General features: G+C 48.9%; 1 protein-coding gene across 1 annotated transcript in view; it reads left to right on the top strand.

The window, feature by feature from the left end:
• The window catches only part of LOC124015199 (inactive phospholipase C-like protein 2), a 109,145-nt gene that overhangs the window by 79,665 nt on the left and 3,464 nt on the right, over window positions 1–26,016 (top strand). Inside the window, exons 4-5 of the mRNA XM_046330234.1 lie at window positions 2,151–2,226; window positions 20,821–20,930. Coding sequence (XP_046186190.1) covers window positions 2,151–2,226; window positions 20,821–20,930 — 186 coding nt within the window. The remainder of the gene's footprint in view (window positions 1–2,150; window positions 2,227–20,820; window positions 20,931–26,016) is intronic.

Below are 26,016 nucleotides of genomic sequence, written 5' to 3'. Positions count from 1 at the left end.
GTCTGATCTGTGATGACAACCAGCTTATTCATTATTCACCAGGCATCCAACTGGTGCAGGCCAACACAGGGGTGGTTAAAGTGTCCCCCCCCCCCCCCCCAGCGCTCAGAGCAAGTCAACGCCCCACTATTCCACCTCCCTGATGGAGATTGGTTTGACCTATTGAACTGGGTCATCCGAGAGGAACTGTTGTGTTGTTGTAGCTACATGACATTACTGTTCATATCCTAGTCACTCCTATTGCTGACACCTAGAGTGCAACAACCTCATATAAGTCCCATAGCTGAGGCTCTAAATAGCTTTGTAGTTTAATCAGCTTTCTCCCTGGGCTTGTCTTTGAGTACCTCTTATGGCCCCGGTACATTACATTCACATGTGAAGGGCTTTAATGAAGAGCCTAAATGAAGGGCCTAAAAATAATTCCAATGCTGTTCCATTGCAACATTCCTGTGCTCCCAGCCTCCCAGCGTTAGCTAGCAGAGTCCCGACAGCTGAGGAGATGAATCCACAGTGAGGCTGAGTGTGTCTGAGACAGAGGCTGCCTGTCCTGAGCACAGGGTCAGTCAGCTGAGTGTTACTGTGTGCTTCCAAAGATTAGTCCATTGGCACACGCCCCACTCTCAAAAACAGAGGCTCCAGTGTTTGAAGGTGTGTGTGTGTATCCATTAGTGTGCGTGTGCGTGTGCGTGTGCGTGTGCGTGTGCGTGTGTGTGTGTGTGTGTGTGTGTGTGTGTGTGTGTGTGTGTGTGTGTGTGTGTGTGTGTGTGTGTGTGTACCAGCCCTAGCCATTAAAACATTAATGGTTGTCCTCATGTGGGCTGGTTGGACGCAGGCGCCGTAACCTGGGAGTGAACTGAGCATCAGCAGATTGGAACTCTGTGGTCAGCGCCCTTGAGGCCAGGCCAGAGAGACCCAGCTCAGCCTGAGCCAATGGGAGCCAGCCCCCTGTCCTGTCTGCTGACCAATATGATCCCAGATCCAGTGGCCCTGTACCAGCCCACACACAGTGGCCTGCTTCTTGTCTCTGTGCTCTTAACTAAAGTGTGAAACTTCATTAGCGTTCTCCTGCTGCTGGGTCAGGCCAGCTGCTTCTCGCTGTCTATGGGAGGGAGAGAGGCTGTAAAAGCAGAAGGCTTTCAGTTCAGGTCACAGGGTTGGGGATTGGAACTGGGCTAAAGCTGTAAGGCTGGCTCAATGCTTCCAGGAACACAGGTAGGGGACCAGACGGGGGCTGCATCACAACATGGCACCCTATTCCCTATGTAGTGCACTACTTTTGGCCAGAACCCTATGGGCTCTGGTCTAAAGTAGTGCACTGAATATGGAACAGGGTGTCATTTTGGATGCAACCAGACTGTTCTCACCTCCTGTCCTCTACTGCATCACCACATGATCAGGACTCGCCGTATGTGTGTGTGTGTGTTTTGTCTGTGTGTGTTTTGTCTGTGTGTGTGTGTGTGTGTGTGTGTGTGTGTGTGTGTGTGTGTGTGTGTGTGTGTGTGTGTGTGTGTGTGTGTGTGTGTGTGTGTGTGTGTGTGTGTGTGTGTGTGTGTGTGTGTGTGTGTGTGTGTGTGTGTGTTTTGTCTGTCTCTGTGTGTGTGGGTGTGATTCCCAGGGTCTGGCAATTGCAAAGGGAGAAAAAAGTTTATAAGAGCGATCCAAGGGCTTTGTGAAATGTTGACATACCCTCTTCCTCTTCCATCGAATGTCTCTGAGAAGAATTTCCCTTTAGACTTTGTTATTCATTATTCAGGGCGGCAGGGTAGCCTGGTGAGAGCGTTGGACTAGTAACCGCAAGGTTGCAAGTTCAAACCCCCGAGCTGACAAGGTACAAATCTGTCGTTCTGCCCCTGAACAGGCAGTTAACCCACTGTTCCTAGGCCGTCATTGAAAATAAGAATTTGTTCTAAACTGACTTGCCAAGTTAAATAAACGTAAAATAAAAATTCCTGTGGTATTCCCCCATGTGTACATTCAATGATAATTCTGTGTTATTCTTTACTAAGAGGTGTTGTTCCCATTGTCCTGTTTAGCCTTGTCTACAGTAGGACCCATGGCATAAGAAGTCCCCCTGCAACACAGGAATTGCTTGATGCTGTACGACCTCACTTCCTTTTGCGTAATCTTGTCCCCTGTTTATTTCTCTATAGATGATTCAGACGAGCCGGACGCTGATCGAGTCAGCTGACGTGGTCTACTCCAAGCTTACACAAGCACAACGGGCAGGTACGGCTTTGTGCTATTCACTTTATCTGTGACATAGCATGGTAAAGTGCTGTCTCCTAAGGTCGGCAAGACAGCACAAACAGATCTCGGACCAGTCTATGCCACGGGTCAGGAGCTTCAACAAACCCAGACACTCCCATCCCAAACTGGTCGCTGATCAGTCTTTCTATTACATTTTTTTACCAGGTAAATTGACTGAGACATTCTGATTTACAGCAATGACCTGGGGAATTGTTACAGGGGAGAGGAAGGGGGATGAATGAGCCAATTGAAAGCTGGGGATGATTAGGTGGCCATGATGGTATGAGGGCCAGATTGGGAATTTAGCCAGGACACCAGGGTTAACACCCCTACTCTTACAATAAGTGCCATGGGAGCTTTAGTGACCACAGAGAGTTAGGACACCCATTTTAACATCCCATCTGAAAGACAGCACCCTACACAAGGCAATGAGATATTATATAACACCACTTCCAGCAGCGTCTGGTCTCTCTTTCAGGGAACGACCAGGACCAACCCTGCTTAGCTTCATAGGCACAGCAGTGGAATCAGTTTTTCACAATTCATTTTTCAGTCAGTTTTTCACAATTCCTGACATTTAATCAGAGTAAAAATTCCCTGTCTTAGGTCAGTTAGGATCGACCACTTTATTTTAAGAATGTGAAATGTCAGAATAATAGTAGAGAGAATGATTTCTTTCAGCTTTTATTTCTTTCGTCACATTCCCAGTGGGTCAGAAGTTAACATACACTCAATTAGTATTTGGTAGCATTGCCTTTAAATTGTCTAACTTGGGTCAAATGTTTCGGGTAGCCTTCCGTAAACTTCCCACAATAAATTGGGTGAATTTTGGCCCATTCCTCTTGACAGAGCTGGTGTAACTGAGTCAGGTTTGTAGGCCTCCTTGCTCACGCACGCTTTTTCAGTTCTGCCCACACATTTTCTATTGGATTGAGGTCAGGGCTTTGTGATGGCCACTCCAATACCTTGATTTTGTTGTCCTTAAGCCATTTTGTCACAACTTTGGAAGTATGCTTGGGGTCATTGTCATTTGGAAGACCCATTTGTGACTGATGTCTTGAGATGTTGCTTCACTATATCCACATAAAAATGTTCCATTATCATGATGCCATTTATTTTGTGAAGTGCACCAGTCCTTCCTGCAGCAAAGCACCCCCACAACATGATGCTGCCACCCCTGTGCTTCACGGTTGGGATGGTGTTCTTTGGCTTGCAATCCTCCCCCTTTTTCCTCCAAACATAACGATGGTCATTATGGCCAAACAGTTCTATTTTTGTTTCATCAGACCAGAGGACATTTCTCCAAAAAGTATGAGTCCTCATGTGCAGTTGCAAATCGTAGTCTGTCTTTTTTATGGCGGTTTTGGAGCAGTGGCTTCTTCCTTGCTGAGCGGCCTTTCAGGTTATGTCAATATAGGACTCGTTTACTGTGGATATGGATACTTTTGTAGCTGTTTCCTCCAGCATCTTCACAAGGTCCTTTGCTGTATTTATGGGATTGATTTGCACTTTTCGCACCAAAGTACGTTCATCTCTAGGAGACAGAACGCATCTCTTTCCTGAGCTGTATGACGGCTGCGTGGTCCCATGGTCGTTTATACTTGCGTACTATTGTATGTACAGATGAACGTGGTACCTTCAGGCATTTGGAAATTGCTCCAAAGAGAAACCAGACTTATGAAGGTCTACAATTTTTTTCCTGAGGTCTTGGCTGATTTCTTTTGATTTTCCCATGATGTCAAGCAAAGAGGCATCGAGTTTGAAGGTAGGCCTTACATCTACAAGTACACCTCCAATTGACTCAAATGATGTCAGAAGCTTCTAAAGCCATGACATAATTTTCAGGAATTTTCCAAGCTGATTTAAGGTACGGTCAACTTAGTGTATGTAAACTTCTGACCCACTGGAATTGTGATACAGTGAATTATAAGTGAAATAAAATTACTTGTGTCATGCACAAGGTAGATGTCCTAACCGACTTGCCAAAACTATAGTTTGTTAACAAGACATTTGTGGAGTGGTTGAAAAACAAGTTTTAATGACTCCAACCTAAGTGGATGTAAACTTCTGACTTCAACTGTACATGTGGGGATTTCATCACAGTCACTGTCATTTCTATTGCTGTAGCCATCCAGTAATTTACCACATATCTCCAGGGACTCAGCCCTGGGTAGTTAACTCGTCAGTCGGCATGTGAATTCACTCACCGAGCAAGACGGCATTGAATGGAACAAGAGGAGTGAATCAACTGAGTGAATAAAGAGGACAGGAAGGACAGTAATAGATAGAAAGATAGGATGAGGGAGAGAATGGAAGCAGGGAATCGTCAATACTGTTTTTTTTTAAAAAGTGGCTCGTGGACGATAGCGGTGACTAAGGCTTTTGGTGCGTGGTTGTAATTGACTATAATGAGATCTTTTAAGTACAAAATGGCTCCAAATTAGGGGGCCAATGATTGTCTTTCTCCTGGCTCGCCATCCTCGGCGCGGAGCTGTAATTGCAGTTTGCCCCCCGCTGCAGTACTGAGCGGCTGCAGACAGACAGCGCTTCTACATGGCAGAGAAGATGAGATGAAGATGCATCAGGATTCCTGATTTATCCTCATGATGTTTGTTTACCTGCAGTATTTGTATCTGCCCGCCTCTGAAGGCGAGACATAACACAGATAGTAGATCTGCACTGCTAAGCCCATATGGATATTAAACCAGCAGCGAGAGCACATGTGTACACCTCCTAACGTTTTTATTTGGACAGTGAAGCAGCCTGTAGGGAGGAGGTCAGAGACCTGGCAGTGTGATGCCAGGACAACAACCTCTACCTCACCGTCAGCAAGACAAAAGGAGCTGATCGTGGACTACAGGATACGGAGAGGCGAGCACGCCCCCATCCACATCGGTGGGGCTGTAGTGGAGCAGGTCGAGAGTTTCAAGTTCCTCCGCATCACTAAGTAATTAACATGGTTCACACACACCAACACAGTTTTAAGAGGGCACTACAATGTCCCTTCCCCCTCAGGAGGCTGAAACGATTTGACATGGGCCCTCAGATCCTCCAAAAGTTCTACAGCTGCACCACTGAGAGCATCTTGACTGGCTGCATCACCGCTTGGTACGGCAACTGCAAGGCGCTACAGGGGGTGGTGAGTACGGCCCGGTACGTCACTGAGGTCGAGCTCCCTGCCTTCCAGGACCTCAGTACCAGGTTGTGTTAGAGGAAGTCCCAACAAATTGTCAAAGACTCCAGCTTTGTTACAGAGGCATAAATATCACCCCCTGGTAATGGTGAGAGGCTCGCCTGTCTTGGGGGTATGATCTTTGACACTGTAACTTTCTCACTCATCGTTATTCACGATTCACGCATTCAGGATTATCTGTAATCATGGTAGCATCCACATTAATGTAGAAGTGTTTAGAAACATATTAGATTCTTATTTACAATAAAAGTGACTCCAAAATAACACAATACATCATTTACCATTCATTTCTACTGGGCACAACTTAATCCGAAACACAACCAAAACAAACTGCAAATGCATCCAACTACTTTGTAGTCACAAGCTTGATGTAGTCATTGTGTGCTAAGCATATGAGACCAAATGCAAACGTTTTGACTAAACTGAAAACACTAAGTGAATTTGTCCAAGTATTTATGACTAGATACATGAAGTGCATTCATTTCTAAATGGTGAATCAGATATGTATGAAAACAGGTACGTGTATAGAGCCAAATGAAACGTTTTAGCTTCACTGGCCAAATAGATACGTAGGGGAGTGTACAGTATATATTTATTCACACCCCTTGACTTTTTCCACATTTTGTTGTGTTACAACATAATGTCAAAGTGGAATTATGTTTTTAGACATTTTTTCAAATAGATTACAAATTAAAACCTGAAATGTCTTGAGTCAATAAGTAATCAATCCTTTTGTTATGACAAGTCTAAATAAGTTCAGGGGTAAAAACGTGCTTAACAAGTCACATAATACGTTTTATAATAATAGTGTTTAGCATGATGTATGAATGACTACTTCAGCTCTGTGTCCCACACATACAATTATCTGTAAGGTCCCTCAGTCGAGCAGTGAATTTCAAACACAGATTCAACCACAAAGACCAGGGAGGTTTTCCAATGCCTCACAAAGAAGGGAACCTATTAGGAGATGAAAAAAGCTGACATTAACTATCCCTTTGAGCATGGTGAAGTTATTAATTACACTTTGAATGGTGTATCAATACACCCAGTCACTACTAAAATACAGGCAACCTTCCTAACTCAGTTGCCGGAGAGGAAGGAAACCACTCAGGGATTTCACCATGAGGCCAATGGTGACTTTAAAACAGTTACAGAGTTTAATGGTTGTGACAGGAGAAAACTGAGGATGGATCAACAACATTGTAGTTACTCCACAATACTAACCTAAATGACAGTGTGAAAAGGAGGAAGCCTGTACAGAGTAAAATTATTCAAAACTTGCATCCTATTTGCAATAAGGCACTAAAGTAATACTGCAAAAAAAAGTGGAAAAGAAATGAACTTTATGTCCTGAATACAAAGTGTTATGTTTGGGGCAAATCCAACACAACACATCACTGAGTACCACCATCACATTTTCAAGCATGGTGGTGGCAGCATCATGTTAGTGGTATGCTTGTCATCGGCAAGGACTAGGTAGTTTTTTAGGATAAAAATAAACGGAATAGAGCTAAGCACAGGCAAAATCCTAGAGGAGAAACTGCTTTCCAACAGACACTGTGTAATGCTCGTCGGAAGAAGTGGTGCAGCGGACCAAGGTGCATCGTGGGAAGTGTTCATACTTTTATTACAACTGAACACTAAACAAAACAACAAAAGAACAACGAACATCACGTTCTGAAGGCTACACAGAGCGAACAAAAAAACATCCCACAACCTAAGGTGGCAAAACAGGCTGCCTAAGTATGATTCCTTATCAAGAGACAATGATGGACAGCTGTCCCTGATTGAGAACCATACCCGGCCAAAACACAGAAACAGAAAACCTAGAAATAAAGAACATAGAATGCCCACCCAAATCACACCCTGACCAAACCGAAATAGAGACATAAAAAGCTCTAAGGTCAGGGCGTGACACACTGGGAGACAAATTCACCTTTCAGCAGTACAATAACCTAAAATACAAGGCCAAATATACACTGGAGTTGAGTACCAAGACGCCATTGAATGTTTCTAAGTGGCCTAGTTAATGTTAAATCGGCATGAAAATCTATGGTGTTATGCAGGTGAATGAGGACCCAAAAGCGACTTAACGGAAACAGAGTCTTTATTCCAGTCGTAAACAAAAGCGATAATCCTGGATATTATCTAGGTAAATGCAAAAACAGGAAAACTGAAATCCACTCGTCAGTAGAGAGGAATGACTGGAGACGCGACCACAGACTGCAGGTCGCTTCGGGAAGGCACCGGCCGTAGCTGACATTGACACCTGCTCACACGCAGCATCTGAAGAAGGTAAAACACGACAGGGCGGAACAAGGACACAGAACAGCGAACATCAAACAAGGATCCGACAAGGACAGAAGCGGAAAACAGAGGGAGAAATAGGGACTCTAATCAGAGGGCAAAATAGGGGACAGGTGTGAAAAGAGTAAATGAGGTAGTTAGGAGAATGAGGAACAGCTGGGAGCAGGAACGGAACGATAGAGAGAGAGAGAGAGAGAGGGAGAGAGGGAGGGGGAGAGAGAGGGATAGAAAGAGGGAAAGAACCTAATAAGACCAGCAGAGGGAAACGAATAGAAGGGAAGCACAGAGACAAGACATGATAATCAATGACAAAACATGACATATGGCAAGACTTGAAAATGGGTGTGTAACAATGAATGATCAACAAGCAACTTGACAGAGCTTGAATAATTAAAAAAAATATAATGCGCAAATATTGTACAATCCAGGTGTGCAAAGCTCTTAGAGACTTACCCAGAAAGGCTGTAATCGCTGCCAAAGGTGATTCTGACATGTGTTGACTCAGGTGTGTGAATACGTATGTGAATTAGATATTTCTCTATTTCTTTTTCAATAAATGTGCAAAAATGTCTAAAAACACAATTTCACTTTGCCATTATGGGGTATTGTGTGGATATAGGTGAGAAAAAAATATACGTTTGATACATGTTCTATTCAGGCTGTAACACAACAAAATCTGGGAATAAGTCAAGGGGTTTGAATTCTTTCTGAAGGCACTTTATATATCATCTTCAGAATGAACTGTGGATGGAATGAAAAACATCCACATGCTAACAGAACCAGGCAGAGACAGGTTTAGGGTGTGTGTGTGTGTGTGTGTGTGTGTGTGTGTGTGTGTGTGTGTGTGTGTGTGTGTGTGTGTGTGTGTGTGTGTGTGTGTGTGTGTGTGTGTGTGTGTGTGTGTGTGTGTGTGTGTGTGTGTGTGTGTGTGTGTGTGTGTGTGTGTGTGTGTGTGTGTGTGTGTGTGAGAGAGCGAGAGAGAGCGAGAGAGAGAGTGTGTGTGTTTAAGAGTGCTACTGAGATGGTTGGGGGAATTCATCAGACACTGAAGCCACTGGACAGGCTTGCACATGTCCACCCAGTGTGCCAAATCTGATGAGGTGAGCCTGCACCCCACATGCCTCCCCTCAGTCTCACAGTAACAGGCTCATGCCCATGCCCAGCCACCTCCATGTGGGCAGCACCATGTCCCTGTGCCAGTGTCGTGTTTCCCTATTACCCAGGGATGGAGCATGAAAGCTGGGCTTGAATCAGAATGCACTCCCCCGCTCCTCCATAGAACAGCCCCATAAGAAGCCCTGGGCTAAGCATGGCTGAAACCCCACCAGTAACTACACAGCTGTGTGTTGGTGTCAGTAGTGGGATGTCAAAGGGTCGGTTGTGTAATATAATAATATAATAAGAAAACATTGGGGGGTGGGGGAACTGGAAAAAAAGAACCCCCCCCCCAGCCTCATGCCAAACATAACACTTTCTGTAACATCCAGCTCCCTCCCTCCCTCACCCTCCTCCACCCCACCCTTCACCCAGCCCAGTCGTAAAAAGACATGTCCTGCAGCCATCCCTCCCCTCTCCCCCACCTCTCTGCTGGATTCACACAGATTTCTGAGACTTAACTTCTCCCATGCCTCTGCATCCCAGCTCATGCTTTCTGACAAGGGCGCTGTTTTGGTATTGCTTGGCCAGGCGGAACAAAATGAAATGGAAAAATAAAAAGTGTACGGCGAAGGAACTACAAACACAGGAAGCTGAAGCAGCTGTGACACACATGGCTGGGCTCTCAGCAGCCCCACGGAGAGACGACAGCACACCGCTGTTTACCCATAAGGCACCTGGGCATGGGGAGCACTGCTACACCACCGGTAATAAAACCAACGATGGGGAAAACTAGAAGAGGGATGGTTGGCTCATTCAGTGCATGTGTATGTGTGTTGTGTCTGTGGGTGCGTACGTGTATGTATGGTTTTAATAAAGCGGCCAGGACAGGAAGTAGGGAGGGCCCCTCACGACTGTGTGGATGCCTCATTGAGTCTCTGCTGTCGTGTGGAACTCTGGAGGGCAGAGGTCAACCAGCCAGCCCACACATAAATATGGCCGTTTGCCAGCCAATCAAAAATAAAGGCCAACCACCAGAACCAGTCAGGGAGGAGAGAGCCGCTTGACTGCATGGCCAGATCAGACAGCTATTTTGAGATCAGACAGTTATTCAAGACAGAACCAAAGACTCCCCTCCGACTGCAGATCAGGATGCATCCTGTGATTTTGGTCAGTGACAATCGCAGGGGTTCAGCCAGTTAACCAATGACAAAGGATCGAAAGGAATTCGATGTTATGCAATGAGTCAATGTTTCCAGTCCATTTAGAGATTGATGAGTGTGTTTAGTGATAAACACAGTGTGGCACAATTTAGCCATCAACCCTTGCGTCCATTACCTATCTCTCTCTCTTTCTCCCTTTGTCCCTCCCAGCCCAAACCTCTCTCTCTCTCATTCTCCCTCCCTCTCTCCCTCTGTCCCTTCAAGCCTAACCCTCCCTCTCTCCCTTCGTCCCTCCCAGCCCAACCCTCTCTCTCTCTCATTCTCCCACCCTCTTTCCCTTCATCCCTCCCAGCCCAACCCTCGCTCTCTCTCATTCTCCCTCCCTCTCTCCCTTCATCCCTCCCAGCCCAACCCTCTCTCTCATTCTCCCTCCCTCTCTCCCTTCGTCCCCCCCAGCCCAACCCTCTCTCTCTCTCATTCTCCGTCCCTCTCTCCCTTCATCCCTCCCAGCCCAACCCTCTCTCTCTCATTCTCCCTCCCTCTCTCCCTCTGTCCCTCCCAGCCCAACCTTCTCTCTCTCATTCTCCCTCCCTCTCTCCCTCTGTCCCTCCCAGCCCAACCGTCTCTCTCTCTCATTCTCCCTCCCTCTCTCCCTTCATCCCTCCCAGCCCAACCTTCTCTCTCTCTCTCATTCTCCCTCCCTCTCTCCCTTCGTCCCTCCCAGCCCAACCCTCTCTCTCTCTCATTCTCCCTCCCTCTCTCCCTTCATCCCTCCCAGCCCAACCTTCTCTCTCTCTCTCATTCTCCCTCCCTCTCTCCCTTCATCCCTCCCAGCCCAACCCTCTCTCTCTCTCATTCTCCCTCCCTCTCTCCCTCTGTCCACCAGCTGGGCGACAGCGGTGCCGTCTTCCATTTCAAACGGCTGATGCTCTGAAGCTTTGTGTGTCCATGTGGAACTCATCTCCTAGCTATCTGCCCACTGAATTAGGGCCTTAGGCCCTGCCAGCCTGCAGAGGGTGGGCAGGCAGGTTATCATACCCTGACAGCTCTCAATGTAAACGCAGGTCTCAGTGTGTGTTCCCCTGGCTTTAATAAGGATAACTTTTTTGAAGTTGGGACCATAGTCTATTATGGCCCCCTGAACCCACAGTCCAAACGGGTCACATGTTGACCAACGGGCCCCAATAGGAATCCATGTAGCCACTGTGGGTAGATATCCTAACCATCTATGTTCACTAAGTTATTCAGAGGACATGCAGAGGTCAGCTCAGGACTGTGTGATAGTCAACACAGACACTTTACATGTTAAGAGCCTAAAGATATGAGGATATGCAGAGAGAGAGAGAGAGAGAGAGAGAGAGAGAGAGAGAGAGAGAGAGAGGGGGCAAGAAGAGGGGGTGGGAGAGGTACATTCACTTGGAATAGAAGGTATATGTCCTATAATAGATTTTGATAGCAAAAGGTATAATTAGCATTTAGTTGCTGGGTGAGAAACCATAAAAAAGGGGATATTTACAACCCAGATAAGCTGGCAGTGATCGACAGAAAGGTTTTTTATTTGTGTTGTCTACCATGATGTCTGATTGCAGCTGACACCTACACTGGTTATTTGAGGTACATGTCAGCGTGGCGCCGTCACAGTGGGACACGTGTGTCATCGTGCCGCTTGTAATTGATCAAGCTGATCAAGCTTTGATCACTGATGACAGTCCCCTCCATCAACACACACACACACACACACACACACACACACACACACACACACACACACACACACACACACACACACACACACACACACACACACACACACACACACACACACACATCCGTTTGTAATATATGTGGCAGGGAAAACAGCACTCTGTTTGAATGGAACTCCTCTCTGTCCTCCTTCCTCCACCCCTCTCTGTGATCATTATGCCCAGGCATTATTGCTTCTAATCACTTTCATTTGGGAGGTGGCGCTGATGTGTTGATGAGGGGAGAGAGAGTGAGAGAGCGAGAGAGAGGCGGGACGTGAGGCGACCAGATGTCCCCGCTAACTCCTCTCTGCATGCACCTACAGAGGTGCCTGCCTAACGAATCCCCCCCGGGTTCTATTGACGGCTCATCACAACACCGGCCGCACTAATGAACGACCACTCAGGCATCCGTGACATACGTTCTGGCACACAGATGCTACCTGTGGCTGTGTGCACAAGTGTGTGTGTGTGTGTGTGTGTGTGTGTGTGTGTGTGTGTGTGTGTGTGTGTGTGTGTGTGTGTGTGTGTGTGTGTGTGTGTGTGTGTGTGTGTGTGTGTGTGTGTGTGTGTGTGTGTGTGTGTGTGTGTGTGTGTGTGTGTGTGTGTGTGTGTGTGTATACGGGGTGCTTTTCGTAACATGCACATCATGTATATACCCCTAAAATTGCTTATTCAAATCCTGTGATCATGTTTAATAGAACCACGGAGTTCATATCACCCGTTTTAATGGGTTTTTCCAGCCCTGGCACCAGAGAGACAGCAGCAGTAGACTGGCGTTAGCTAGCGTGGGTATAGGGCAGGAGGACTGATGGAGGGAGGAGGGAGGAGGCACAGGCTGCATGGACATGGCTATGTTGATTTATTGATATGCCTTCCTCCCCTCCCCCCCTCTGTCCCTTGGTGAGATTCTCCGCCGCCTCTAGCTGCGTTGGTATGGTTAGCAGCCTCTCACCATGGATCCCATTACCATGGAAATGCAGGCGATAAAGAGACCCCTGTCTTTACATAGTCAATGCCGCCGTTCCGGACAGAGAAAATCCCATTCTCTGCGGTGTCCTGTGATGAAATCCGGCGTTTGGCTGCTCCCTCCCTCGCAGCACATCACTCATAATAAATAAATGAAGCTCGGCTCGGAGCCTCTCTTTTTTGATCTCTCTCTCTCTCTCTCTCTCTCTCTCTCTCTCTCTCTCTCTCTCTCTCTCTCTCTCTCTCTCTCTCTCTCTCTCTCTCTCTCTCTCTCTCTCTCTCTCTCTCTCTCTCTCTCTCTCTCTCTCTCTCTCTCTCTCTCTCTCTCTACTCACTCTTATCTCTCCCCCTGTTTCTCTCCCCGCATGGGGCGGCAGGTAGCCTAGTGGTTAGAGTTTTGGGCCAGTAACCAAAAGGTTGCTGAATCGAATCCCCAAGCCAACAAGGTAAAAAAATCTGTCCTTCTGTCCCTGAGTAATGCCCTGGGCGCCAAAGGCGTGGATGTTGACTATGGCAGCTCCCCGCACCTCTCTCATTCAGAGGGGTTGGGTTAAATGTGGAAGGGTTGGGTTAAATGGATTCAGTTGTACAATTGACTGGGTATCCACCTTTACCTATGTGTATATGGAGCATAGGTCTGTGTGTGTAGGAGCATTCAGAGAGAAGATTGCGGGGACATTTTGTTGCCCCTCATCCCGTCGGTCTCTCTCTGAGCACATCCCAGCACTGACACGCCCGTCTCTCTCTCCCTCTTTCTTCACACGAGAAGCCAAGCGTGAGACTCAGCTGTGATAGAGTAGAGTATGTCATAGGGGCTCATTACTTGAAGTGACAGTTAGAAACGACAAGTGTGCCACCGGAGGGGAACAGGACAAGTGTGCCACCGGACGGGGACAGGACAAGTATGCCACCGGAGGGGAACCGGACAAGTGTGCCACCGGAGGAGAACAGGACAAGTATGCCACTGGAGGGGAACAGGACAAGTTTGCCACTGGAGGGGAACAGGACAAGTGTGCCACCGGAGGGGAACAGGACAAGTTTGCCACTGGAGGGGAACAGGACAAGTGTCCGACAGGAGCGAAACAGGACAAGTTTGCCACCGGAGGGAAACAGGACAAGTGTCCCACAGGAGGGGAACAGGACAAGTGTCCCACAGGAGGGAAACAGGACAAGTTTGCCACTGGAGGGGAACAGGACAAGTGTGCCACTGGAGGGAAACAGGACAAGTGTCCCACAGGAGGGAAACAGGACAAGTTTGCCACTGGAGGAGAACAGGACAAGTTTGCCACTGGAGGGGAACAGGACAAGTGGGCCACCGGAGGGGAACAGGACAAGTGTGCCACCGGAGGGAAACAGGACAAGTGTCCCACAGGAGGGAAAAAAGGACAAGTTTGCCACAGGAGGGGAACAGGACAAGTGTGCCACCGGAGGGAAACAGGACAAGTGTCCCACAGGAGGGAAAAAAGGACAAGTTTGCCACAGGAGGGGAACAGGACAAGTGTGCCACCGGAGGGGAACAGGACAAGTTTGCCACAGGAGGGGAACAGGACAAGTGTCCCACAGGAGGGAAACAGGACAAGTGTGCCACCGGAGGGGAACAGGACAAGTTTGCCACAGGATGGGAACAGGACAAGTGTGCCACCGGAGGGGAACAGGACAGGTTTGCCACAGGAGGGAAACAGGACAAGTTTGCCACAGGAGGGGAACAGGACAAGTTTGCCACCGGAGGGCAACAGGACAAGTGTGCCACTTGAGGGGAACAGGACAAGTGTGCCACTGGAGGGGAACAGGACAAGTGTGCCACTGGAGGGGAACAGGACAAGTGTGCCACTGGAGGGGAACAGGACAAGTTTGCCACCGGAGGGAAACAGGACAAGTGTGCCACTTGAGGGGAACAGGACAAGTGTGCCACTGGAGGGGAACAGGACAAGTGTCCCACAGGAGGGGAACAGGACAAGTTTGCCACCGGAGGGAAACAGGACAAGTGTGCCACTTGAGGGGAACAGGACAAGTGTGCCACTGGAGGGGAACAGGACAATTGTGCCACAGGAGAGGAACAGGACAATTGAAAAATGAAATGGTCCGATGAGTAGATGGATGGGAGGAGAGCGTGTCAGAAGGCTGGGCACGGAGAGAGAGATGGGTAGATGAGTAGATGGATGGGAGGAGAGAGTGTCAGAAGGCTGGGCACGGAGAGAGAGATGGGTAGATGAGTAGATGGATGGGAGGAGAGAGTGTCAGAAGGCTGGGCACGGAGAGAGAGATGGGTAGATGAGTAGATGGATGGGAGGAGAGAGTGTCAGAAGGCTGGGCACGGAGAGAGAGATGGGTAGATGAGTAGATGGATGGGAGGAGAGAGTGTCAGAAGGCTAGGCACGGAGAGAGAGATGGGTAGATGAGTAGATGACTGGGAGGAGAGCGTGTCAGAAGGCTGGGCACGGAGAGAGAGATGGGTAGATGAGTAGATGGATGGGAGGAGAGAGTGTCAGAAGGCTAGGCACAGAGAGAGAGATGGGTAGATGAGTAGATGGATGGGAGGAGAGAGTGTCAGAAGGCTAGGCACAGAGAGAGAGATGGGTAGATGAGTAGATGACTGGGAGGAGAGCGTGTCAGAAGGCTGGGCACGGAGAGAGAGATGGGTAGATGAGTAGATGGATGGGAGGAGAGAGTGTCAGAAGGCTAGGCACAGAGAGAGAGATGGGTAGATGAGTAGATGGATGGGAGGACAGAGTGTCAGAAGGCTAGGCACAGAGAGAGAGATGGGTAGATGAGTAGAAGACTGGGAGGAGAGCGTGTCAGAAGGCTGGGCACGGAGAGAGAGATGGGTAGATGAGTAGATGGATGGGAGGAGAGAGTGCCAGAAGGCTAGGCACAGAGAGAGAGATGGGTAGATGAGTAGATGGATGGGAGGAGAGAGTGTCAGAAGGCTAGGCACAGAGAGAGAGATGGGTAGATGAGTAGATGACTGGGAGGAGAGCAGAAGGCTGGGCAGAGAGAGAGATGGGTAGATGGGTAGATGGATGGGAGGAGAGAGTGTCAGAAGGCTGGCACAGAGAGAGATGAGATGGGTAGATGAGAGATGGATGGGAGGAGAGAGTGTCAGAAGGCTGGGCAGAGAGAGAGAGATGGGTAGATGAGTAGATGGATGGGAGGAGAGAGTGTCAGAAGGCTAGGCACAGAGAGAGAGATGGGTAGATGGGTAGATGAGTAGATGGATGGATGGGAGGAGAGAGTGTCAGAAGGCTGGGTAGATGAGTAGATGGATGGGAGGAGAGAGTGTCAGAAGGCTAGGCACAGAGAGAGAGATGGGTAGATGAGTAGATGACTGGGAGGAGAGCGTTTCAGAAGGTTGGGCAGAGAGAGAGAGATGGGTAGATGAGTAGATGGATGGGAGGAGAGCGTGTCATAAGGCTGGGCAGAGAGAGAGAGATGGGTAGATGAGTAGATGGATGGGAGGAGAGCGTGTCATAAGGCTGGGCAGAGAGAGAGAGATGGGTAGATGAGTAGATGGATGGGAGGAGAGCGTGTCAGAAGGCTGGGCAGAGAGAGAGAGATGGGTAGATGAGTAGATGACTGGGAGGAGAGCGTATCAGAAGGCTGGGCACGGAGAGAGAGATGGGTAGATGAGTAGATGGATGGGAGGAGAGAGTGTCAGAAGGCTAGGCACAGAGAGAGAGATGGGTAGATGAGTAGATGACTGGGAGGAGAGCGTTTCAGAAGGTTGGGCAGAGAGAGAGAGATGGGTAGATGAGTAGATGGATGGGAGGAGAGCGTGTCAGAAGGCTGGGCAGAGAGAGAGAGATGGGTAGATGAGTAGATGGATGGGAGGAGAGCGTGTCAGAAGGCTGGGCAGAGAGAGAGAGATGGGTAGATGAGTAGATGACTGGGAGGAGAGCGTGTCAGAAGGCTGGGCACGGAGAGAGAGATGGGTAGATGAGTAGATGGATGGGAGGAGAGAGTGTCAGAAGGCTAGGCACAGAGAGAGAGATGGGTAGATGAGTAGATGACTGGGAGGAGAGCGTTTCAGAAGGTTGGGCAGAGAGAGAGAGATGGGTAGATGAGTAGATGGATGGGAGGAGAGCGTGTCAGAAGGCTGGGCAGAGAGAGAGAGATGGGTAGATGAGTAGATGGATGGGAGGAGAGCGTGTCAGAAGGCTGAGCACAGAGAGAGAGATGGGTAGATGAGTAGATGGATGGGAGGAGAGCGTGTCAGAAGGCTGGGCAGAGAGAGAGAGATGGGTAGATGAGTAGATGGATGGGAGGAGAGCGTGTCAGAAGGCTGGGCAGAGAGAGAGAGATGGGTAGATGAGTAGATGACTGGGAGGAGAGCGTGTCAGAAGGCTGGGCACAGAGAGAGAGATGGGTAGATGAGTAGATGGATGGGAGGAGAGCGTGTCAGAAGGCTGGGCACAGAGAGAGAGATGGGTAGATGAGTAGATGGATGAGAGGAGAGCGTGTCATAAGGCTAGGCACAGAGAGAGAGATGGGTAGATGAGTAGATGGATGGGAGGAGAGCATGTCAGAAGGCTGGGCACAGAGAGAGAGATGGGTAGATGGATGGGAGGAGAGCGTGTCAGAAGGCTGGGCACAGGGAGAGAGATGGGTAGATGAGTAGATGGATGGGAGGAGAGTGTGTCAGAAGGCTGGGCTCAGGGAGAGAGATGGGTAGATGAGTAGATGGATGGGAGGAGAGTGTGTCAGAAGGCTGGACTCAGGGAGAGAGATGGGTAGATGAGTAGATGGATGGGAGGAGAGTGTTACAGAAGGCTGGGCACAGAGAGAGAGATGGATAGATGAGTAGATGACTGGGAGGAGAGTGTGTCAGAAGGCTGGACTCAGGGAGAGAGATGGGTAGATGAGTAGATGGATGGGAGGAGAGTGTGTCAGAAGGCTGGGCACAGAGAGAGAGCTGGGTAGATGAGTAGATGACTGGGAGGAGAGTGTGTCAGAAGGCTGGACTCAGGGAGAGAGATGGGTAGATGGATGGGAGGAGAGTGTGTCAGAAGGCTGGGCCCAGAGAGAGAGAAAGAGAGAAATGACCTCTGGCTAGAAACGTATTGTTGCTCACCATTATTATTGTTGTTCATATCACGCCCAGGTGCTGTTTATAACACCTGGATGCCCCAGTTACACTACTGCTCAGATGCAGCTCACTAATAATATATTTCTCTCTTTCCCTCTTGTTCTCCATGCCTCTCGGCTAGGGTGATTCTCAGCCACTGAACTGTGGTGGTGTGGGTGTGTGGGGTTTTATGGGTGTGTGCCTGCCAAGGGGAGGGAGGGATGGAGAAATGGGAAGGATGGAGAAAGGAGGGATGGGGAAATGGGTGTGCCAATGTATGCCATGGGGAACCGGAATGGTGATGGCATACTTTGTAGAAGGGACTTTTTAAGTGGAGCACAAAACATGAAGCGTAGGAACATGTCTTTGTAGTGGGAAGTTGAACTGTATTTAGACTTTATCCTCAAACTCTGAAAAAGTGTCCAGGGAAGCAGCTGCACTCAGCATTACAGTAGCTGTGTACTGTAGAAGTCAGTGCCAATCCAGAGGCAGATGATCTGGACAGTGGACTGATATTACAGTGTGACCTACAGGCCATGGGACCATCCGGGGTGGTGATGGTATAGTATGCCCTACAGGCCATGGGACCGTCCAGGGTGGTGATATTACAGTATGCCCTACAGGCCATGGGACCGTCCAGGGTGGTGATATTACAGTATGCCCTACAGGCCATGGGACCGTCCAGGGTGGTGATATTACAGTATGCCCTACAGGCCATGGGACCGTCCAGGGTGGTGATATTACAGTATGCCCTACAGGCCATGGGACCGTCCAGGGTGGTGATATTACAGTATGCCCTACAGGCCATGGGACCGTCCAGGGTGGTGATATTACAGTATGCCCTACAGGCCATGGGACCGTCCAGGGTGGTGATATTACTGTATGCCCTACAGGCCATGGGAACGTCCAGGGTGGTGATATTACAGTATGCCCTACAGGCCATGGGACCGTCCAGGGTGGTGATATTACTGTATGCCCTACAGGCCATGGGACCGTCCAGGGTGGTGATATTACAGTATGCCCTACAGGCCATGGGACCGTCCAGGGTGGTGATATTACAGTATGCCCTACAGGCCATGGGACCGTCCAGGGTGGTGATGGTACAGTATGCCCTACAGGCCATGGGACCGTCCAGGGTGGTGTGTTACAGTATGCCCTACAGGCCATGGGACCGTCCAGGGTGGTGTGTTACAGTATGCCCTACAGGCCATGGGACCGTCCAGGGTGGTGTGTTACAGTATGCCCTACAGGCCATGGGACCGTCCAGGGTGGTGTGTTACAGTATGCCCTACAGGCCATGGGACCGTCCAGGGTGGTGTGTTACAGTATGCCCTACAGACCATGGGACCGTCCAGGGTGGTGTGTTACAGTATGCCCTACAGGCCATGGGACCGTCCAGGGTGGTGTGTTACAGTATGCCCTACAGGCCATGGGACCGTCCAGGGTGGTGTGTTACAGTATGCCCTACAGGCCATGGGACCGTCCAGGGTGGTGTGTTACAGTATGCCCTACAGGCCATGGGACCGTCCAGGGTGGTATGTTACAGTATGCCCTACAGGCCATGGGACCATCCAGGGTGGTGTGTTACAGTATGCCCTACAGGCCATGGGACCGTCCAGGGTGGTATGTTACAGTATGCCCTACAGGCCATGGGACCATCCAGGGTGGTGATGGTATAGTATGCCCTACAGGCCATGGGACCATCCAGGGTGGTGTTGGTATAGTATGCCCTACAGGCCATGGGACCATCCAGGGTGGTGATGGTATAGTATGCCCTACAGGCCATGAGACCATCCAGGGTGGTGATGGTATAGTATGCCCTACAGGCCATGGGACCATCCAGGGTGGTGATGGTATAGTATGCCCTACAGGCCATGAGACCATCCAGGGTGGTGATGGTATAGTATGCCCTACAGGCCATGAGACCATCCAGGGTGGTGATGGTATAGTATGCCCTACAGGCCATGATTCCATCCAGGGTGGTGTGGTTACAGTATGCCCTACAGGCCATGGGACCATCCAAGGTGGTGATGGTACAGTATGCCCTACAGGCCATGGGACCGTCCAGGGTGGTGATGGTATAGTATGCCCTACAGGCCATGGGACCGTCCAGGGTGGTGATATTACAGTATGCCCTACAGGCCATGGGACCATCCGGGGTGGTGATGGTATAGTATGCCCTACAGGCCATGGGACCATCCGGGGTGGTGATGGTATAGTATGCCCTACAGGCCATGGGACCGTCCGGGGTGGTGACATTACTGTGAGCTCTATAGGCCATGGGACCATCCAAGGTGGTGATGGTACAGTATGCCCTACAGGCCATGGGACCATCCGGGGTGGTGATGGTATAGTATGCCCTACAGGCCATGGGACCGTCCGGGGTGGTGACATTACTGTGAGCTCTATAGGCCATGGGACCATCCAGGGTGGTGTGTTACAGTATGCCCTACAGGCCATGGGACCATCTGGGGTGGTGATATTACTGTAAGCTCTATAGGCCATGGGACCATCCAGGGTGGTGTGGTTACAGTATGCCCTACAGGCCATGGGACCGTCCAGGGTGGTGATGGTACAGTATGCCCTACAGGCCATGGGACCGTCCGGGGTGGTGACATTACTGTGAGCTCTATAGGCCATGGGACCATCCAGGGTGGTGTGTTACAGTATGCCCTACAGGCCATGGGACCATCCGGGGTGGTGATATTACTGTAAGCTCTATAGGCCATGGGACCATCCAGGGTGGTGTGGTTACAGTATGCCCTACAGGCCATGGGACCGTCCAGGGTGGTGATGGTACAGTATGCCCTACAGGCCATGGGACCGTCCGGGGTGGTGATATTACTGTAAGCTCTATAGGCCATGGGACCATCTGGGGTGGTGATGGTACAGAACAACCTACAGCTGAAGATGAATAACATTATTTTATTGTCCAAATGGACAGACGGTCCAACGGACTTCCACTTTATCCTAACCCCTCTGACCTTGGCTGCCTGTACCCTATGAACAGTTCATTCACCTCTTGTGTTTGTGCTTGTCCAGGACTGGATTTCCATGTGGACCTTCACAGGATCGGGGCGAAGGAGGGCCTGAAAGGCCGGAAGCTACATAAAGCCATGGAGAGCTACGCCTGGAACATCACCGTCCTCAAGGTATGAGTACAGTACATCCATCCATCCTAAAACACAGGAAACTCTTTGACAAGATACTGTACTATTAAAGACTAATGGATAGTGTACTGTATCGTGTACATCCACACACTTTGTCAACATAACACTAGCAATGTATGGCTAGTGCATCATTCCTTAGAAATACTGCTTCGGTCTGCATAAGTTCACAAGGTTATTGATTTGAAACAACTTCCAGTAATTTATAGAAGTGATGTTGCTGCTCTACTCTCCCAAGAGATTACATCTTAAGACAGCAATTTGGCTAATTGGCACCTCCCTTTTTTGTAATCCTTAAATCTCTTAATTAAATGGTGCAGCTCCAGCCTACAGCTGTATCAGTGGGCTCAGCAGTAACTAACATGATAACACATCCCACATGAAAGAATACCTTAGTGTACTATTTACATTTTAGGGGGGTGAGAGGTCTTAGCAGAGTAGGAGGGTTATTTAAGATATTGTTTTAAGAAGTAGGGTTTCAGATGTTTTCGGAAGATGGGCAGGGACTCTGCTGCTTCAGTGGGAAGCTGGTTCCACCATTGCAGTGCCAGGACAGAGAAGAGCTTTGACTGGGCTGAGCGGGAGCTGCCCTCCTAGGGGTGGGAGGGACAAGAGACCAGAAGTGGCAGAATGGAGTACTCAGGTTGGGGTGTAGAGTTCGAGCATAGACTGAAGGAAGGGAGTGGCAGTTCCTCTTGCTGTTCTGTAGTTAAGCACCATGGTCTTGTAGAGGAAGTGAGCTTCAACTGGAAGCCAGTGGAGTGTCAGAGAAGCGGGGTGACATGAGAGAACTTGGGAAGGTTGAAAACCAGGTTGGCTGCAGTGTTCTGGATAAGTTGCAGGGGTTTGATGGTACAAGCGGGGAGCCCAACAAACAGCGAGTTGCAGTATCCAGAAGGCAGAGGACAAGTGCCTGGATTAGGATCTGCGCCGCTTCCTGTGTGAGGTAGGGTTGTACTCTACGGATGTTGCAGAGCATGAACCTGCAGGAGCGGGTCACTGTTTTGATGTTTGCAGAGAACAACAGGTTGTTGTCCAGTGTCACTCCAAGGTTCTTTGCACTCTGGGATTGCGACACTGTGGAGTTGTCAACCGTGATGGAGAGGTCTTTCTTCCTCCTTCTTCCTCCTCCCCAGGAGGAAGAGTCGAGGTTGAGCTTGAGGTGGTGGGCCGACATCCAAGTTGAGATATCTGCCAAGCACGCAGTGATGCGTGTCACCACCTGGGTGTCAGAAGGGGGGATGGAGAAAAGGGGTTGAGTGTCATCCGCATAGCAATGATAGGAGAGACCTTGTGAGGATATGACGGAGCTGAGAGATTTGGTGAATAGAGAGAAGAGGAGAGGGCCTAGAACTGAGCCCTGGGGGACAGCAGTAGTGTGAATACGTTGGGCAGACACAGATCCTCTCCATGTCACCTGGTAGGAGTGGCCTGCTAGGTAGGATTCAATCCAAAAGTGGGCATTGCCTGAGACGTCCAGCCCTGAGAGGGTGGAGAGGAGGATCTGATGGTTCACAGTGTCGAAGGCAACAGATAGATCTAGGAGGATGAGAACAGAGGAGAGAGAGTTAGCTTTGGAAGAGCGAAAATCCTCCGTTACACAGAAGAGCAGTCTAGGTTGAGTGACCCGTCTTGAAGCCTTGACTGGTTAGGGTCAAGAAGGTCGTTCTGAGAGAGATAACGAGAAAGTTGATCAGAGACAACACGCTCAAGTGTTTTGGAAAGAAAAGAAAGAAGGGATACAGGTCTGTAGGTTTTGATGCCAGATGAGCAGTGTGTTGGTTACTCCAGAATGTTATGAATAGTGATCAGATGAATTGCAAAGTCCCTCTTTGCCATGCAAATTAACTGAATCCCCCAAAAAAACATTTCCACTGCATTTCATCCCTGACACAAAAGGACCAGCTGACATCATGTCAGTGATTCTCTCGTTAACACAGGTGTGAGTGTTGACGAGGGCAAGGCTGGCGATCACTCTGTCATGCTGATTGAGTTCGAATAACAGACTGGAAGCTTCAAAAGGAGGGTGGTGCTTGGAATCATTGTTCTTCCTCTGTCATCCATGGTTACCTGCAAGGAAACACGTGGCGTCATCATTGCTTTGCACAAAAAGGGCTTCACAGGCAAGGATATTGCTGCCAGTAAGATTGCACCTAAATCAACCATTTATCGGATCATCAAGAACTTCAAGGAGAGCGGTTCAATTGTTGTGAAGAGGGCTTCAGGGCGCCCAAGAAAGTCCAGCAAAAGGTAGAAGGATTGGACTGCTGAGGACTGGGGTCATTTTCTCTGATGAATCCCCTTTCCGATTGTTTGGGGAATACGGAAAACAGCTTGTCCGGAGAAGACAAGGTGAGCGCTACCATCAGTCCTGTGTCATGCCAACAGTAAAGCATCCTGAGACCATTCATGTGTGGGGTTGCTTCTCAGGCAAGGGAGTGGGTTCACTCACAATTTTGCCTAAGAACACAGCCATGAATAAAGAATGTTAACAACACATCCTCCGAGAGCAACTTCTCCCAACCATCCAGGAACAGTTTGGTGACGAACAATGTATTTTCCAGCATGATGGAGCACCTTGTCATAAGGCAAAAGTGATAACTAAGTGGGTCGGGGAACAAAACATTGATATTTTGGGTCCATGGCCAGGAAACTCCCCAGACTTTAATCCCATTGAGAACTTGTGGTCAATCCTCAGGAGGCGGGTGAACAAACAAAAACCCACAAATTCTGACAAACTCCAAGCATTGATTATGCAACAATGGGCTGCCATCAGTCAGGATGTGGCCCAGAAGTTAATTGACAGCATGCCAGGGCGGATTGCAGAGGTCTTGAAAAAGAAGGGTCAACACTGCAAATATTGACTCTTTGCATCAACTTCATGTAATTGTCGATAAAAGCCTTTGACACTTATGAAATGCTTGTAATTATACTTCAGTATTCCATAGTAACATCTGACAGAAATATCTAAAGTCACTGAAGCAGCAAACTTTCTGAAAATGAATACTTGTGTCATTCTCAAAACTTTTGGCCACGACTGTATTCTGCAGTATACTACAACATTCTATAGTAAGTACTACACATGATTGAGGGATACCACAGTGTGTAGTATAGTATTCTACAGTATACTATTTTTTACTATAGAATTATACGGTAAGTACTGTAATATTCTATAGTAAACTGTAGTATTTTTATCATGTAGGATGATACCATTGCACACCATTTGTTAGCCGACATGCACAGTAGGCTCCACCCCTCTCCACCATCACCCCCTCTCCCTGGAGTTTTGACCCAGCAGACGTGCCCTTAGGTGGGCCATTGGTGTCACACTCTCCCCCTTCTCTCTCCCCTCTTCATCTCACTCTCCTTTCCCCTCTATGTCCCCTCTCTCCCCTCTATGTCCCCTCTCTCTCCTCTCTCCCTTCTCTGCCCTCTCTCCCGTCTCCTCGCCTGTAAACACAGGCCCACAATCATATAAAGCGTGGCCCAACGCCCTCGTTTCACAGCCTCAATGAATCATTACCCGTGGTAAATAGCAACACTGATAAAGCACGAAGCCTCGCCACCATCTCGCCAAGACACAAATAAGGACATAGAGGGAATGTGTGATGTGTGTTTTCGATCTCATCTGGATGTAATTCTTCAGGATTGAGTGAAGTGTTTAGCCTGGTTCGGGGCTCTGCCGGGCTGGCAGCCAGAGAGAGAGGGAGGATGTGACCAGGGATACATTTGATTCCCCAGGACCTTTTTATCAGGGAGACGTCTGGGCTGCATCAAACAGGACCAGAAACAAAGTTAAAGAAAAATTGGAAAAGGATAGCAGACAGGATGGAAATAGATATAATATATCATATATAATGTAGCTCAAAGGTAGAGCCACGAGACAATGTTAACAGTAGTCCGAGATGCACCTTCAAAAAGTGTGTTGCTCAGCCTATTTTGTTTGGACTCATTGTTCGTTGGCAGCCGATGTGGCTGGCAGTCTTATCTTAGTTAAGCTTTAATTCACTCTATAGTACTGAAGGACTTAAGCACTTAAGAAGCCTCACGTGGACACACAAAACCTAAGACCTTACCCCCTCCATCCCTCCACCCCTCATCCTTCTCCCTCCTTCCTCCTTCCTCGTGTCTGTACGGGGAGTTGTGGGTACAGGCTGCATGTCCGTATCTACATAGCACAGCAGACACGGGCACAGTATCAGCCAAAATACCTCTCTTTATGGCGGTGAACATTTGGTATGAGGCAGTGTGGTCTGTGTGTGCCAGCCAGGCTTGGCAGCCCAAGTCCAGGCAGCCACCTCTCCATTCAGCCCAACTCACTGGTTTCACATCCCACAGACTCCATGAGGGTACCCAGCCTGCCAGCTGTGGTAGGGGCTAGAGAGTAAGAGAGTGTGAGAGAGAGAGAGAGGATAAAAGAAGGTGCTAAGAGAAAATAGTGGATTCCTTAAGAAGCTCCAAAGACTCTATGGGATTGTAGAGACCACTACACCCCCCCCCAGCAGCACCAGCTAGTCTGATTCTCTAGATACAGTATTGTTCTTGAAGCATAGTAACTTAGAAGTCAATGATTAAAGGACTATCCATATTGAATCTCCTCCTGTCACCAGTCTGTCTCTATGCCTAGTGCTCTCTCCACAGCTAATCTATAGTCTCACTGAGTCCTCTGACCCATATATTCAGATCTGGAGGCAAATTGGAGGTTGAGATAAACCTTCCCATAAAAATGAATAATCATAGAAACAGGTGAATGGACTGTGTTAAGGACGAGGAAGGAACAACTGTGACTGGTTAGGAGTTCTACAGATGGAGATGTGTGATTGGTTGTTCTGTGGAGCCTCAGCCGTAGCTAACCCCCAATGGAACGCTGTGCTGCAGGCCAGGCCAGCTGCAGGGGTGAGTGGACCCGTAGCCATGGTTGAGCTCAACCCATGGTGATTAGGTTTCGGTACCACCAGCCAAGACCCTGACTGGTACAGCAGCACCAGCTTTGTGACTCCCACGGGAACATTACATAATTTCTCAAACATCTGATTTATTCATGTTGTTGGAGTGGATTGTGTTCTGAGGC

Source organism: Oncorhynchus gorbuscha, linkage group LG26 (assembly GCF_021184085.1).
Source record: "Oncorhynchus gorbuscha isolate QuinsamMale2020 ecotype Even-year linkage group LG26, OgorEven_v1.0, whole genome shotgun sequence".
Taxonomy (NCBI): Eukaryota; Metazoa; Chordata; class Actinopteri; order Salmoniformes; family Salmonidae; genus Oncorhynchus; species Oncorhynchus gorbuscha.
Note: the sequence above shows the minus strand (reverse complement) of the source record. Positions and strands in the feature narration are given on the sequence as shown.